Source organism: Tetrao urogallus (assembly GCF_951394365.1).
Source record: "Tetrao urogallus genome assembly, chromosome: 1".
Classification (NCBI taxonomy): Eukaryota; Metazoa; Chordata; class Aves; order Galliformes; family Phasianidae; genus Tetrao; species Tetrao urogallus.
The window spans coordinates 20,218,149-20,235,999 of record NC_136813.1 but is presented as its reverse complement, the minus strand read 5'-3'; the positions used below and the strand labels follow the sequence as shown (position 1 = coordinate 20,235,999).

Genomic DNA, 17,851 nt, shown 5'->3' with positions numbered 1-17,851 from the left:
TTGAGCCTTCCTGCAGGCAGCGCTAGTTCTCTGTTCCCTGTGAGGTAAGCACAGATCCAGGCCACCACCACACACCCTCTCTTGACACGAGTCCCCAGGTCGGGCAGCCGCTTCCCCTGTCTGGCAGAAGGCCAGCTGCCACAGGGGCAGAGCTCTTACCGCCACTGGAAATATCCCTCAGCCCAGAAGAGGCCCCTCAGCTCTCTGGCACACAGCCGTTTCCTTCAGGCTCAAGACTGCGGTTCTGGCTTTTGAAGAAGTGGTTTCGCTGCGGGCAGTGACGTGTGCCCTGAAGACACCACCTGCATGGCTGGTCCCACACACTGGGGCTGGGGACAGCAGGGCATCAGCAGTATGGCAGTGTGTCTGCTGTGCCTACCAGGTAAGGTTTCCCCAACCCGCTCCCCCAATCCTTTCCTCCCCGTGTCCCAACCTCTCGCCGCATCCCATCATATCTTGCCTTTCTTTCTCCCCTGGCTTCCTATACATTCCTTTTCTCCTGCATCTTTTATTTTCCATCCTGCTTTTCTTCTGTGTGTCCTCTTCTCTGTTCCATCTCTCTGATCTCCCAGCCTGGCTCTCGTCCTGATGCATTTCATGCTCAGAGCAAAAAGTATCTAAATGTAGTGCATTTTTTTTTGTATTCCTGATACAGAAGTATTAATACCAGCTTGACATGATCACTCTAAACAATATACCTACAGTTTTCTAGGTAAACAATCTTTAAGTGAGATGTGTTGAAATTTGCATCTGTATCTCAGCAGGCTTTGTTGTTGAACAACCTAAATAGAAGATGTGGTATTAATATCTAGAAAGTATCTCTTCTTTTTTGGAGAGAAATTCTGCCAACACCTCAACTGTGAAGAGAAAAGAAAATAACAGTGTCTTTTATCTCAGATGCCTCCAACTATTTTTCTCTGTCTTTAAAATAAATGGCTTGCTCCTATCAAACATGATCTTGCTGATTCAAAATCCAGGGCCAAGAAAAAAAGTGTTTTGTTTTGTTTTGTTTTCTGGTTTTCTCTGTTCTGATGCATTCCTGGGAAAGTTATTTAAGGTCCATTTTCATCTCCATATACAGGAGTAGTATTTACTTCAAAGAGCAAGTCTTAGATGTTATTCATTCATGTCTCACAGTCTACATGAGGTATTGCAAGGAAGGTGGAGTAAAATGAAAATAAGTATTTTATGATCTCCTGCTTTGCATGATTACTGATACTATTATGAAGTAGTAGCACTCAAAGATGGATTTCTGTGTTTTCTTCTTGACTGAGCTGTGCTACTCTTGCTGACAGTGTAAAAGAATAAACAAAAACAATTAGCTTTTGGGATATGGTAGTTCCTGAAGGCCTCGGTGGAGGACAGACCAAAGCATGGCTGAGACAGCTCTCAGGAGTGAGAAGAGCTGAAGAAGGACTGGGGAGGACTTTTGCACTGTGTTGAGATATTACTTAGTCAAGACAGGGATATAGGGAGGAAGCAGTACTTCTCTTAAGGCCAGCAGATACAGGGAAGAAACCAATTACTTTGGGACATGCAAGCTGGATAGGGTTTGAAAAGACAGATGGAACTCACAGCAGATGTCCTGAGAATTGCTGGCTCTATGAATCTCTTCTCTTTAAAAGAGATTCTGATGGAAAGCTGTTAAGCATTTAATGAATTATGTGTAATTTGTTAAAGATGGGTGTATTACCTGTAAAAATCCGTGTATTGTCTAGAGCTGAGCCCTAATTTGGGTGAACGCATAGCCTGTGTCTGCATGATGAACCATAACCATCAGAAATTGCAACAATTACCCAGCAAAAGGAAAGCCAAACTGCAGTAACTTCTGGAGGAGAATCTGCCCAGTATGTACAGAATGAACGCATCGGGTCTCCCTGTGAATTATACACTCAGAACTGCAAAAAATTCAGGACAAAAAAAGCATCTTGTCTGTTTGTTTTGTTTGTGTTTTTTTTTTTTTTTTTTTTTTGCTGAAATAAGTAATACCCAGCAGCAAGGAATGTAATCCCAAGAACTTTAGAAAATAACAAATTCAGTACAATATATATGTAAATACAGATATATGTATATTAAAAGCACTACTCCAGTTCCTCATCTTCTTAATGTTTTCTGGTTATCCTAAACAAGAGCTTGTAGTTAATGATAATATTATCTAACGTACAGCATTAGTGGATGAGGTGGGAGGATGGATGGGAACTGAGGCAGTAATATAGCTTCATGTTTCACAAGAGAACTTCTGTGACACACAGGGACTTTCAGTGACCTTTCTCACCAGAGGAATCTTTCCTTTAGCAACTGCTCCTGCCCCCTTTATTCGTGTTGCACCCGCTGCTAGTGAGAGCTGCTCATGGAGTTTTATGCAATTTCAGGGCACCTGAGAGAAACAAAGCTCTGAGCTGTTAAGATCTCAGCATGGCTGACAAGTGAGAGGAAATTTTGTATGAGCAAAGGCTGCAAACTCAGGCGTTAACAGGCTCTGGATTAGATTATGCTGTATCTGATTGCACAAAACTCCTGAAACAATAACGTCAAAAAAACCTTTGCAGAACAGAAAAGCATCTATTCCTTCTGCGTGGCAGAGAACCCAAAAACCATGAGATAGGACAGCACATTCTCCCTTTTTAAGGGGAACCTTCAAAATGGGCGAGACCCAGCAGGATGCATTTGAGTCCCAGCAGAAGGACCCAGCAGCCAGCAGGATTTGTTCATATCCCAGCAGTCAACCTTCTGCTCTCTGGCATCCATCTGGTGAGCAATTCAGAGCATGCTCAGGTGCTGAGCCCCACTGCAAACAGAGAAATTAAATCAGTCAGCACTGCAGGGGGAATCCAGTTTGATTCTAACTATAATCTCTTTTCTGAAGCATGCAAAAATGTTGGTGCAAGATTTCTCCAGCTGTAAATGCTGGAAAAGGCTGGTAAGTGGTCTGCTTACTCAGGGAAACATAGTTGTGCCCAGCAAAACATATTTTCATGGTCATCTATCACTGTGTATTTCATGAATCAGAGGATAAGGCATAATTTCTGAAGTGATGATTCCTGAAGGTGAGAAAGGATTATATGCTGATACAAGTGAATGTAATTTAAAGCTTTTGGTGTTTTGTTTATTTTGAGGTTTGGCCCCATTTACTTTTTCCTATCTTCTCAAAAAATATTTCTCACATTCCCCAAATTTCCAGCTATTGAGAAGCCAGTATGCCCAGCAGTGCATCGGTGCATGCTGCTCAGTGAAGCAGAGCTGCAGGCATCTCATCTTTCCACAGCATCCCCTTCTACATCTCTTCCTGTTAGGACCCCGGAATAGTATAGCACACAGAGCTGAATCCAAGCTTTCTCTTCTGTTGTTCCTGCATTTCTCAAAATGCAGCTATTGAAAGATACTGAAGTTCATGGCATAAGCTTAGTAATATGCAAGATTATGTACTCTTAAATGAAAAACTACTTTGGGTCATTATGTTGAGCTAGTTTTTCTGAAAATTTTCATAGAAGTGTTCATTGCAAAAGGAAGGGATGAAAACATACAGCAGACATTGATGGAATTGAAATTGGAAAGTAAAATATTTACAGGGCAAAAATACAGAAATATGGAAGAGTGGGAATGGGTAACCAATAGAGGCAGAAAGCAATTCCAGTTTTGTATAGCAGCAGACAAGTATTGTTTTATCCCAATGATCTCACAGTTTCAAAAGGAACATAGGAACCAAAAATCAGTTCAGAGACATTTTTTCCTTTTCATGTTTTGTAGCAAAGCCATTCTCTATAGCTCTCTCTCCTTCTGTCTGTCCTTCCCCCACCCGCCCTTCAGGCTGTCCCTGTTCACTCCCTCACGTGCTGTCCAGAAAGAGAAAGACAGTGTACTGTAGCCTGCTATGGAAACTTGTTTTCATTTAAAAGAGAAGTTTTACAACAGTGGGATGACAAGTGATATCATTTCACTTTCTGCAGTGTTCTGTTTTCATTTCTCTTTTGGGCAGATCCTTTTCTCACTGTTGATGAGGCACTGGAAATGTCACAGCTTTAACATTCAGTACTTAAATAAAGTAGCTCTTGCTTGCAGGAAAGCAGTAATTCCACTAATGTTGGTAGAAGTGCTGGAGTGTGTCAGGTAATGAGCCTGGAGTACTTAAACACAGAGTACTTTAAAAAAAAAGAGTTAAAGCAAACTTACTTATGTCATTAGCTGAGACACGTCTGTTTGCTTTACTTCAGTGTTGTGTATCCAGCTTGTTAATGGCATAAATATGTGCCATCCCCGTGAGCAAACATCCTGTAGAGGATATTCAAGAAGAAGGACAGCTCAGCACCACTTGGTGATTAGTGGAGAACTTCTGTGGCAGCGTTGCTCCTGTGCTTCTTTACCCAAAGAATTATCCCTTTGTTCACAGAATCACAGGATGGCTGAAATGAGAAGGGAGCTCTGGAGGCCACCTGGCCCAGCCCTGCTCCAGCAGGGACACCCAGAGCAAGGTGCCCAGAGCCATGTCCAGGTGGTTTTGGAAGATCTCCAGGGAGGAAACTCCACTGCCTCTGGGGAGCCTGTGCCAGCGCTCCGTCACCTGCACAGCACAGCAGTGCTTCTGGTGTTCAAAGGGCCTGTGTGCCAGTTTGTGCCCATGGCCTCTGGTCCCGGAACTGTGCACCTCTGAGCAGGGCCTGGCTCTGACCTCTTGGTGCCCTCCCTTCAGACATTTATAGTGACTTTTCAGCCAATTTAAAAAAAAAAAAAGGGAGTATCCTCAGCAGTCCCAGTTACTCTTTGTGAACTGATTGTGAATGGCTGGAGTGGCATAAGCTGTGGGTTTCAGGGGGCTCCCTGCAAGCATGAGCTTGCTGAGTGACTGCAGATAATTCAATGTGGGACCAAGATCCAGGAGATCTGAAGCTATTCTGCAGGGTGGAAGGGCTGTCACTGACCCAGCTAGTTCCATGCAAAGCAGACAAAATGAACAGTAACAAGTGAAAGAACAGATCAGCTGTTAGAGCTGAACTTTTATCTGCAACCCAGATGGTGGGTAGATAGAAAGTTTTCTTAATGAAATGAAAGGCAAATAAGAATTTGAATACAGCCCTGCAGTTCTTCCTCGCCCGAGCCTAGGTAACCACAAACCAGAAGAGGCAGGACAACTTCAGTCTTCAGTATTTGCTTCGTGCTAAGGTGGCAACTATTTTCAGATTAAAGCCTTGAGTTACTGACACAAACTGAGGACTCAAAGAAGTATTGATTATAAAGCAGATTATAAATTAAGGAGTAATATGATGTTTGGGCGAGTCAGTAACTATAAAAGAAGTCTAAAACAGCAATAGGAGTTTGGGTTATTCATAAACAGGCATAATCCTGCACTAAAAGCAACTGATTCCCAGAGATACAGCAAGTCTCACATTTGCAGGAAGACAAGTATAGAATTAGAAAATCTGGAATCCGATAAAAATATATAAATCAAACTGGATTGTGATTCATTCTGGCTTAAAAGAAACCAAAACACCAATCACAGAGTATGGTTTGGATAACAGTCTTCAAGAAACTTAATGGCAGAAGCAGACAGTAAAGCTGGATGTGTAACAGTGTTGTGAGATGTATGCCTGCACTTCATGTCATCATTAGCTTACTTTGTAAGGCACAAAAGCAAACATATCTATAGGTAATCAGGAAAAAAGCAGGAGTAGCTCTCCTGACTCCCAGCTATGTGTTCTGTTGGAAAAGGTTCTGCCTTGTACTCTGACAGAGAGGTATAAAATACATCCCCAGCGCTGATGTGAAATCTTCATCCATCTCAATTATGGTTTGTTAAAATTTCTGCACAATTTATAAGCTGGCTGAAATGAGGCATAGACAGAGTTAACTATCCTCCTCTAAGAAGAAATACATTACCATTAAAAAAGGCATAATTGCATAATAGGCATAATAAATGATATCAAAAAATTTGTTACTACATAACAAGACAGAGGAGAAGTTCTTGGAAATGGTGGCTGGGGAGTCACAGGGCATAAAAGAATGTGTAAGAAAGTGGAATGGCTTCCTTGCAGCTGTTTTCATTTGGGGCCTGAAAAGGCAGGGCAGAGAAAAACTAAAAAGGTGGAAAATTAATTTGTGGACAAAGTCTTCTCTGCTGCATGTGATAAACTGTGCTGGAACAGGCTGCCTTGGCAGCAGTGTCCTGAGGCAGATTGAGCAACACAATTTTTCCTTCCTCGGATGTTGTGAGGAGGTTTTTTAGATTTGGAAAGACCAGGGAAGCATTAAGCCAACAAGTTACCAACCAGCAAAACCTCTGCTGGCATTTACACTGAATCAATTAGAAATGGTTAACAGGTTCTGGTGTGATATCCCTCCAAAAAGAAACACTTTTGCAGAAATTTCTACTGTATATGCAGTAGTTCTTGTGGAAAGAAGAGGAAAGAGGAAAGGGAAAGGAAAAGAAGGAGAAGGAGAAGGAGAAGGAGAAGGAGAAGGAGAAGGAGAAGGAGAAGGAGAAGGAGAAGGAGAAGGAGAAGGAGAAGGAGAAGGAGAAGGAGAAGGAGAAGGAGAAGGAGAAGGAGAAGGAAAAGGAAAAGGAGAAGGAGAAGGAGAAGGAGAAGGAGAAGGAGAAGGAGAAGGAGAAGGAGAAGGAAAAGGAAAAGGAAAAGGAAAAGGAAAAGGAAAAGGAAAAGGAAAAGGAAAAGGAAAAGGAAAAGGAAAAGGAAAAGGAAAAGGAAAAGGAAAAGGAAAAGGAAAAGGAAAGAAAGGGAAAAACGAAAGACAGAAGTAAAGAAGAAAAGAAGAAAAATCTCTCCGGCAGGAGCCAGAGCTGGCTGAAGTCGCTGCTCCAGTGCCGGCCGTGCTCTCAGCGCAGCTGTGCAGCTTCCCCGGTAGCGCGAGGCCGGGCGCGGCGGGAGCGCCCCCTCGTGGCCATATATCGCCCCTGCACCCGAACGAGTCCGCGGGCACCGAGCGGAGCTCTTATCGCCGAGCAGGGCGGACGGTTCCCTGTGTGCGTACCTCAACGTCCCTGTGAAATCCTAACTCAGTTTATGGCAACAAGAGGTCTATCTGACTGCAGTGAACCAGATTTCTCCTACTACATTCTGCTATGTTGTGGGACGTACTCTTGAACTGTGGTGTGTCTGTGGTGTTGAAAGGTTCCCCAGATCAGTCTATTAGTCTTAATACACAAAAGCAGATACTGCAAATGTACATGCATAGTTAAGTATTTCTACTACCTGCCAGCAACAACAACAAAAAAAAACCTCACAATCTGTCTGCAGTTTTGTTGTGCTTCATTTTTATTAAAATGCTTACCCCTGAGCAGAGAGATAAACACAATCACATTTGTTTTCTACTTCTGTTTTATAGTTCTAGTTATGACAGCCATGGCTTTCACTTCTGCAATGAATCAAAGCACGTCTGAGATTACATGTGTGTTTATCAGACAAAGAGATGGAGCTTCAAGGACAGAAGAGACATCGGTATCTTCCAAGGTGATCTGACAGAAAGCAAGTTGCTTATGAAGTTTCCTGTTCACTCCAGAAATAGAATCATAGAACCATAGAATTGTTACAATTAGAAAAGACTTCCAAGATATCTAGTCCAACCCCCAACCCATCCCCAGCATGCCCACTAAGCCACGTCCTGTAGTGCCATATCTACACATTGCTTAACACCTCCAGGGATGGTGACTCCCCCACCTCCCTTTTCCAGTACCTTACCATTCTTTTGAAGAGGAAATTTTTCCTAATATTCAACCTGGTGTTGAACAAGGCCATTACCTCCCAGATACTTTCCCAAAAGCTTACAGCACCTTGACCCTTTAAACCATGGCGGTGTCACAATCAATTTCCCAATGACCAGTCTCCTAAGGGGTCATTTCAGTACACCAGCCAAAGCTGTTCTGTCCCTGTGTCTGATGAAGCGGAATATGTCTGTTATCTCTAGGTACCTTTCAGATCAAACGAAGGGAAAAAGAAGGAGCAAGGAATGAGAAGCAGCAGAATCATACCAGGGTACCTGGTCAAGCACTGTGTGGGGCAAAGGAGGCAGTAAACCCCATCCTTTCATAAGCTTACACTGGATAAATGTCACCCAGCACAGTAAGGGAGACATCTAGGGCTGTTCTTCAGGGATCTGCTTACTTGACACCTCTTCCTGTAGCTAAACTTAAAGACTCATTAGTCTACCATCAGCTGTGAGTGCTGCAGAACTTTCCATTTGCAATTCACCGTTAGCAGTATGCACTGGTGAGGAAATGAAAGATGTGCAGTCACCCAAGCCAAACATTCTCTGCCCAGTGAAGCCCACAAGGAGCTGAGGTCTCTCTGGATGCCGTGATGGCAAGTGGTAGGATAGTAAAAAACATTCTGGCCCTGCCTTTGCACTGAAGTCTCAAACAGAAAGTTTTCATTATAGTTCTTCTCTCTCCTCCTGTGGTCCTGCAAGAAGGGAAGCAAAAATGAGAGCAAAGAATAGCCACTATGGGAAATGGTAATGTTTCTGGCTGACATTGCTTTGTGATGGCCTTTTATAGAGAACAGAATTAACTAATGCAACATGAATCCTAGTGAGCTTCCTTGTGTAGTAGAATTCAATATATTTATGAATGTTTGACAGTAGGAAAAAAATCAGTATGATGAAGGTGTTATTTTAGTGCAGTTTCTATTTATATTTGGGGATTAGGAGGCATTGTTAATTTATGAAGACTTTTCCAGAAGAGCATCCTTTAAAAATATTTGAATATGAAATAGCAAACAAAGCTAATTGCTACTGAATACACAACAATTTGTTCTCGTGCATTGCAGATCTCTAACATTTTGGAAGATCTCGAGTGCCATTTGAATTCTCAGGGAGCAGAGAACATCTATGAACCGATTAAAAAAGTGGAAGCTAATGTGTTTGAAGATATTGAATTAAGAGTGATAATGAACATTTCAGAGATCATTTCATGCCATTGGTTTTTTAAAGAAATCCAAGCTTGTGAACCTTCACTGGATTCAGATAACCAGTAAGTTGAGTGATGTACTGGATCAAAGAACATGGTAGGGATCATTTCTCTTAGGATACAAACATATGTTCTGCGTGACTTTGCTTGTGTATAATTCCATGTTATACATTAACTTTTTAAGTCTTGTCTTGTCATCAATGGAAGGTTATTGCCTCCAACTGCAGGGCTCCTGGGATGGGATTGTAGGTAGAGAACTTCCCTGTGAATCACTCCAGCTGTTCTAAGTCCATCCTTCCCAGAGCTCAGCATTAGGCACACACTTGGGTCCTTGTGGTTGTAAGGTCCTATGGTGCTGCATGTATAGCAAGATAGATTAAAACACTTAATGGTAAAGGGTGTAATGTAAATAATGAGTACTGTTATCTCTGAATAGTTTTTCATGCTGTCAAGCACTAATGCTATCATGCTATCAAGAGCTAATGGAATATATACTATTATTGTGTCTGCAGCATATTACCTTCCAGATAACAAAGATGACTTTATCTCCTGTTTTATAGGTATGTTACTTCTTTGTCTTTTTCTCAAATAAGAGAAACACAAGCTGGAAAATACACTCTCTCAGTCATCAGTAAAAACAGCAATTACACCATCATTGTTCCTGTTCTCATCCGAAGTAAGTATGTCTCAGACAGCAGGATTCGCTCCACCAGCAGGTCCAAGAGAAGAGCCGTGAGTTCACCAAAGCAGTCAGGCTTCCACCTTTTTCATGTGGCATCTCTCTTCCCAAATGCCTCTTCTCATCTGCTTAGCCCGTCCTGGGTGCCACTTCTTTCATGTTATGTGTTTCAAGCACCTTCCTATGCCTGCATAGGACTTGTGGCTGCCTTCAGTGGCTCAAGTCAAAACCACAGACTGCCTTACTGCATGCAAGTCAGCTTTCACTAGATGATAACAAGCAAATGAGCAAATGAAGATGTAAATGTGCAACAGCCCTCTTCTTTCCTCTTAGAGATTTCCCTCTGTGCCAGAATAGGCAGATAAAGGATGGCTGTTGTATGCTCTCAAAGTTTGTGGGCTGCCTTTTTCTTGCACCTGAATTCATTTATTCTCAGTGGTCTCTGGGTGAGCCCTACAGCTGCTCAGCACAGAGATGCACGAGGAGCTGGCACTGAAACTGCTGAGCCCAGCAAGACATGGCAGAGCTGCAGCTTTGCAGATTTGGTTGAATTTCCTCAAGGTCCACACAGGGACATCCCCCATGCAAAGGCAACTGCTGTAACAAAATTCAGTTTCCCATTTCCTACTAGAGTTGTCCAAGAACATTTTTTTCAAGACTTGAAATGATTTTTTTTTTTTAACAGACAGGAAATAACATATTGTTTTGTCTGTAAAGGCCCAAATTTAAATATAAAATTCGGAAATTTTAAATGTGTTAAGGAAAAGAAAGCAAAAAATCAATCCAAAGAGCTAAAATTCTGACAGAGTTGCTAGGACTAAGCCCCTTTAGAGATAGATTTAATAACAAGCATTATTACTTGCCTTGTTTCTAATATACTGTGTCTAATCAACATTTAATCAACATTTTTATGCCTTCTTTATTTGCTATTAAAATATTTCTTCTAATGGACATTTTTTCACTCTCAGATGCCTTATTTGTCACCTCCAGTTTCTCCTTTTTTATCTGAAGACTTCTTGGGTGTACTAATTACAATTTTAAGAGCTTCATTGAAAGGACAGGGTATTAAACTTTGATTAAAATTTACTTTCACTACCACATCAATTAGGCTTTAGAGGTAAAAAATGTTATTACATGCACAAGTGAGAGCAGTTCAAGATAGTCTCAGTAAAGATCTTTTTCATATCAATTGCTTGGGTTGCATTATCTGCTCCTGTGAATCTAATGCCATAATTACATCTCATAAAATCCTTCAGGCTAGATGTGAACCCTTCAACTGAGATGTGAATCTCTGTAGGTAAAAAAAGCCCTCTGGGCCAAGCTTATAAGAGGGGAATGAACAAGAAATTAAAAAGCCACAAGTATTAGTTTCACCTTAATGTGTCACTTTACTGGAAATGAAAGCATGGCTCTAAAGAAAATGTCAGCCTCTCGAGTGGAAGTCCTAATGTAAGATGACCTACATGGAGAAGCCTGCTGCTGATCAGAAGCCGTTGTTCCCCGCTGTTCCTCCATTGTGTCTGACTTGGACGTGACAATCTTATCTGGGGATGCTCCACCAAAGGCCAGGGGCTTGGGATGTGGTTTCCAAAGGTGTCTGTGCTCCTTCCCATGTGACTGGCAGCCACATCTGGTTAACACCAGCACATTAACACCAGCATAACAGCAAGGTGTTAGCCCCAGGATCATTATCTGGTGCAGGTCACTGATAGTGGGAAATGTATTCATTTAGCAAATCAAGACAGAAAAGCTGCTGAGACCAACCCTCAGTATGCTCAGGGCTGAATTATTTCATTGACCCCAGCAGTGAAAACTCATGAAAGTAAGTTCCATCTCTGTGACTTCATGTACTGTGAAATAAGCAAGGCACTGTTAGCTCAATAATTATTATTTCAGCATTTTTAAACAGTTGCATGATTTTTAACAGGTAAACCGGGCAAACCCTATTTCATGATACCTGAGAAACTGGATATAATAAAGTGCATATCACAGAGCTACCCCCAGCCCTCTGTGAAGTGGACGTTTTGCAAAACACATGAAAAGAGGTACGGCACAGGTTTTTATGCATTGTGAACTTCTAGACTGAAAGTTTACCATTTTCTGATGAGGAAAGGAGAGGCTTTGTAGTGTTGGGTCTGCCTGGTGAGTTGGCTGTATAATAAAGAGCTTTGGGTCAGCATGTTTGCAGGACGCAGTGGGCTCTGCTGGGCTGCACACACATGTGTATGCATGACTCACTGTTGGAACGTGGGAGCACAGTTTTCTTAGAAATGTTGGCTGTTGCACTCTTTTGGAAACCTCCAGCTCTTGGCTTGGAAGTGTTGTTCCAGATTTTGGCATTGTAATGTCACCAGAACAAATCAAAAGTGTTTCCTTTTTCTCTAGTTTTTCACTTTAAAAAGAAATACGCTTGCATTAAAGCTGGGGAGATGTCACAAGGGATCATATTTTTCCTATCTAAATGATTTTTTATCATTCTATTATCATATTTGATTGATTCTTCAACTGTGTGAATGTGCTCAAGTTAGCAGCACATCAGCTCAAAGAAAACAGACTGCAGTGTGTTTCGTACCCTGGCCATAGGGAATGCCTTTCTCCGCTGTGTGGCAGTTTGGGATCTGGGATTTCATTTCTGCTGGATTTGGAGCAACTCCCATCATCATGAATTCAGGGACATGATGTGAAAGGCCAACCTATATGATTTCTCTGTTTAGTTATAGAATTACCCATTCATGCATCATTTTGAGTATATTCAGGTCATTTCAGATCATTCTTATGGCTAGGCTGTGACATTTTTATTTTCTTATCTTTGCCTTTCCGAGTTCCTCTTTATTCTGCAGTGTAAGATCCAATTTTCCCACTATTGTTTGCATATTCTCATGGCTTGGAGATTTATCAGATTTATTCACTGGAGGTTACCCAAATGAGTCAATGAATAATTGTGCTTGCAATTACAGCTGCCTTAATAAAATGCATGAAGAAAATGGAGAAATAGATGGCTTACAGAAGGTACAATATGAAGTATACCAGAGTGAATTGTTTGAAACTTATATATGGTGCTGTGCAGCTAATGACCTGGGCAGAGAATGCACCAACCTCTTTACTATAGGTAACTTCCCATTTAGGGTTTTTATATGTGTGAGCTGGATCCTGCTGCTGGAGTTTGTTGCACTGCTTGCCTGAATACCCTTTATGGATTAAGTTGTTTGTAACCACTGGAACAAATCTCACAGTGAATGCAATTGCTCTGTCTTGTATTTTATATCCTAAATTGTTATAGCTATTTGTGGTCTCTGTAAATAGCATCTTGCCTTTTCTAAAGAGCTGTCATCCATTTCTGCATGCTTTTAGAGCTCCGTTGCAGCGAATGTGCTTCAGAATATCCTTAAAATGTAAAGTTTTTGTTTGTATTTTTTTTTTCCTTTTTTTTTTTAAGTAAGCTTGACTGGAGCTAAACATTGTAAGTTATGACAAGCATTTGGTTTGAGGCATCTAAATCACAGAATCACAGAATTGCAGAATGGTCCAGGTTGGAAGGGATCTCAAGATCATGAATCTCCAACTCCCCTGCCACACGCAGGGCCACCAACCTCCACATTTAATACTAGACCAGGCTGCCCAAGGGCCCATCCGATCTGGCTCTGAACACCTCTAGGGATGGGGCATCAACAACCTCTCTGGGCAGCCTGTTCCAGCAACTCACCAATCTCATAATAAAGAACTTTCCCCTAAATCCACCATATTTCCTCATTTCATGGTTAATGAGTAATTTTCTCAAATTCTAATTATCATTACAAGGTAATAATGGATATCTGTACAGAATTAGAAGAACAAACATTGATTTAAATGAGTATTTCTCTAGACAGAATCATAGCTGTTGTTTTGTGACTATGTTTCATTTTGTAGATTTAAGTGAAAGACGAGCGACACCTTCAGCTGAGTTACTTCTCAAAGTCGGAGAACCATTGCTGATCAGATGCAGAGCTGTTTATCGTAATTACAAATTCAGAATTAATTTATCTTTTGAAAACAAAGAAGTGCCGCAGGTAAGAAAGCAGTATGTTTTAAAACGAGCAACACTAGGCACCATCAGCTGATTAAAAGGAAATTTCTGTTGACGTCTAGAATCGCCAATTCGATGGGTTGGAGTACCAAACAGACCACTCAGCCACTCGGGTCCAGTACGTGTTTACTTCAGCAGCAAGAAAAGGTGACAGCGGACATTATACCTGCTCTTCTACAGCTCATCCAAATCAAACTGCTCTAGTTACTGTTTTAGGTAATTCCAACCCCAGTGTTAATTTTGTCCCTGGACTGGTTGCTTTGCTTTGTTTTCAGTATAGTAGTTGCTTGCAGGTGTGCAACACGTGTTCCTGGCAGTTTCTAAGAAAAAGTCCTGTTTGCACATAGTGACAGACTAGGAAAGCCAAGAGATTAATCTGAACTGAGTCATTCAGGTTCCTGACGATAACAAACTTTTCCTTTCCAAACTGCTTTCCAAATAATTCTCATTAACAGACAGTGCTTTTAGAGGTGAAATGAACAGGCAGTGCTGGGAGGCTTCATGGTTATTTCTTGAAGCACAGGCTGGGAGTCAGGTCATGTTGTTGTAGAATACTCCCAACCTGTGTGACAGAAAGCCACGGCAGCTTTTTGTGGGGACACTAAGCTACTGGCAGCTTTGCCCTGGGGCTTCTGGGGAGAGGAACCTCTATGCTACCAAGTCAGATTTTGGCAGCTGCAGAGCATACAAATATCTAGGAGAAAGTCCTTTCAGAACACACCATTTCTGGAGCTGGCCAAGAGTATGATGAGCATGACTTGTCCTTGTATTCAGCTATTAGTGCTCCATATATTAGTTTGGCCACAGTCTGGAGACCACCAGCTGGTCTCAACTACCGTGATACAGAATTGTTCTGCTATGACTCCACCCTGAGTTTTGGAAAGTTGTAGCCATGATCTCAGTCTCCTCACCACGTCCTCCATCTGCCTGGTAGGGAATCTCCACTCCACCTGCAAGCATGGTCCCTTCAGGGACTCATTGCTGCAACACAGCAAAAAAGCAGATAGAAAGTTTGCATCGGGCCTGATTTGGGTCTACCAGGAAGCAATCAAGCAATTGCAAGTCTCTTGGAGGTGGGTTTCTCACCCAAGACACAGAAAAAAAGAGAAAGGTCTATTTCCTCTTATGGCAAGGGAATGACTGACAGACGGCCATTTGAGTTTGCCAAACTATTTAGGGAAAAGAAAATCTGTGAAAGAATTCTAGTTCAGTTACCTGTGGAACTAGTAGCAGAATGAAAACTTTTGCATGAAGTGTGAACAGTGCACAAAGAGATCATGAACAGCCCATAACCACAGAGCTGGCAAACTGCCTAACAAGAGAGATGCTGCAGCTGTGATGGTAGGAAGGGAAACCTGAAGCTCCAGAGACAACTGCTGCTGTGTTACTGGCTGGTCTATTTGTCTTCTGCTTCTCAGGCACTGAAACGAACCATTCTCCTAGCACTGAGCTACACAAGGCCTGCAAATTCAAACATACCAAAAGAAACTTCATTCTACTTAGGCAACATGTTAATCTAAAAGCCAACAGTCTTGAAATTATCCCATTACAGCCTCAGAAGCAAACCTGATTTCTCAGGTGCAGATAATATGCTAACTAGGCAGAGATCTGGAAATAAGGCGTAAAAAGGAAAGCTGTAGCCTGGGTGGTGCTGCTGAAGTCAATGTTGGGAGCCATTTTGTGACAGCAATGTGTGGAGTTGGGCTATTCTCCCCAAGAACCAGGCTCTGTGAAGCACCCATCTGATCTTAGATGTAGCTACTGTCAGAGTTTGCAATGCCTAAGCTAGGGGTGATAGGAAGTGAGAATACTTCCCTTGGTGTCTTCAGAAATGACTTTTCCAGTGCAACATCCCCTTTTCAGCTTCTGTCTACTTCTGAGCAGGAAGTTCTGCAATGATTTACAATAACTGAGTGTGATACCTGGTTGGGGCAAAATCCTCTTCTTTCTCTAGTACCAGTGCTTGTTTCAGAAATACCAGCTTCTTGGATCCCTGAACTCTCATGTCTAAGCATCACATTGACAGGAGACATGTGAGTCACTCTCCACGGAAGGTTGTACGTTTGTAATGTAAATTTTGTTTTCATTACGTTTTTGACCTCATTATTCCAAACTATGGGAGTTGTACCTTCCTTAATACCACTTCATGCTTGTGAAACCTCTGTGGACTCCTTGGCTTTGCTTTGAAAAGATCCGTTTGCTTACATGGTGGATTAATGAGAAGAGATGTTACTTACCTCACACTTCCCTTTCCAAGGTTATACAGGGACATCATGTGCAACACTTCTATGTGTCACAGCTTTTAGCCTGATTTATTAATTACAGCCATTGCCAGAGTGAATCTGTGCTAGCACACCACGTCAATTTCAACAGTGATATGTACAGAAATTTCATTCAGATGTCTGTGTTACAGGGTAGCAACCTCTGAAATGTTTGGCGTCCTCCTTTCAGACCGTCACTGTTCATGAATCTGCATCTATAGCTACACTGGAATTGGTGGTGATGTAACTTTACCAAGAAGTTGGGGCACTCTGCATTGCCTAGGGAGTTTGCATAATACAGCTACACTGATAGATGATCTCTAACACCTCCTAGCCAGACACATCTTGCCTGCTCTTTGCTACTCGATACTTCAGCAGCTTATCTCATCCTCCTTAGTTGGTCAAATCAGGCAGGGTGCTTAGACACTGAAAGCTAAACAGAGATCGTGCCAACAACTGCAGCTGCAAGGCTCTGTGTTCCTGCAGGTCTTATCTTCAGTTTCAACCAGTGCTGAATAAAGAATTTTTAGCAGCATGCAATCTGAATTTGGGAATATGCAAGATACTTTGTAACATATATTAAGTTTCAAGTCGCATTAAACAAACGCAATAAAGGCAGTGGCACAAAAACTTTGATTCCAGCTTCAAAAATTTCAGCTCACTTCTTTATCATTAAAAATCATGCTCACTATTTCTCTGGCACGAATACTTTCAAATGTGCCAAGAAAAAAAAAAAAAAAAAAAAAAAGTAAGCCAAGGAAAAAATGAAAGTGCTATTTTCTTTCTGCTTCAAGAAAGGAACTACTCTTTCTGAGTGTTTTCCTCCTACTCCAAAGTCCCTGTGTGCACTCTGGAGAAAGCCTTCACTCTTGACAAGCTGTATTGTTAACACTTGTAAACAGACAACCTTGGACCTGGAAAGATGAGTTCCAAGGGAGTAATCAAAAGGTGAAGGTCTAATTTATTAAACCAATAAAACTTTAGCATAAAAAGGAGGATAATGGTCATGAATAGGATTGCTTCTTGTTTTAAAATACTGAAATTTTTGTGGTTTGTATGGGAGTTTCCAGATAGTATTTTTTAAACCAGTCAGTTAGACAGACAAAACATGCCAAAATCAATATAGGGTTACAACTGAAAGAAAAGCACACTAAAGAGAAATCCCACTCTGTTAATACTTCTACAGTGCAGTTTTTTCACCATGTGGCTGATTTAACACTGACACAAGTTTCCCCTAAGTCCGAACTGAACTGGACAGAGGTCTAGGCAGCCTTGTCTAGTTGGACCTCCTCTGAGCATCTCCAGAGCTCACTAGCATATATGATTCTGTGATCTTCACAGAGCTGATCCTAGATCTGCTGATGCAATTAGGACTGTTGCCTCCCACATATGCCTGCTGTTCACTCTCTTTGGGTTGGATTCATTGCAGCTTATGAGACATCTAGCTGCAGCAGTGACCTGGTTCCTCCAGCAGTCAGCGGCATGAGTATTTCCAGAGAACATTTCATTATATCTTTGTTATCTTCTGTTCAAGGATGGGATATATCCAGACATGCCCACCCCCTTCCACTGAATGTATGAGAGGTCCAAACAAAACAGCTTAGGTGAGTCACTGAACTTCAGACAGCTCTATTTGGTGAAACCAATCCCACCCAAGCAAGGAAAAACCAGCTGTACATATTCAATGCACACCTTCAAAATGCTTTCTCATGTTCTTTTTGCCTTTCATAAAATAATTTTAATTTAGATGAAGAAATAAGTGAACAGTTATAGGACTTATTTACAAAATCTTTAGCTCATTTCACAGAAACAGAGACTATTAACATCTGGTCATGCTGGTGGTGCCGCGTGGTTTTGTTCCGTTAGATGCAGCTGCTAACACCTGGAACACACAACTAAAGCAAACAAAGAAAAATAATGGAGTTACTGGACCTGAG

The 17,851-nt window shown here is 41.7% G+C and overlaps 1 protein-coding gene across 1 annotated transcript in view; it reads left to right on the top strand.

Annotated features, from left to right (window-relative positions):
• Nucleotides 1–354: 354 nt before the first annotated feature.
• The window catches only part of FLT3 (fms related receptor tyrosine kinase 3), a gene marked incomplete at both ends in the record, with an annotated part of 32,043 nt that continues 14,546 nt past the window's right edge, over nucleotides 355–17,851 (top strand). Inside the window, 8 exons of the mRNA XM_079549285.1 lie at nucleotides 355–382; nucleotides 7,333–7,457; nucleotides 8,772–8,974; nucleotides 9,472–9,587; nucleotides 11,518–11,635; nucleotides 12,548–12,699; nucleotides 13,497–13,636; nucleotides 13,716–13,869. Of these exons, the coding sequence (XP_079405411.1) occupies nucleotides 355–382; nucleotides 7,333–7,457; nucleotides 8,772–8,974; nucleotides 9,472–9,587; nucleotides 11,518–11,635; nucleotides 12,548–12,699; nucleotides 13,497–13,636; nucleotides 13,716–13,869 (1,036 nt within the window). The remainder of the gene's footprint in view (nucleotides 383–7,332; nucleotides 7,458–8,771; nucleotides 8,975–9,471; nucleotides 9,588–11,517; nucleotides 11,636–12,547; nucleotides 12,700–13,496; nucleotides 13,637–13,715; nucleotides 13,870–17,851) is intronic.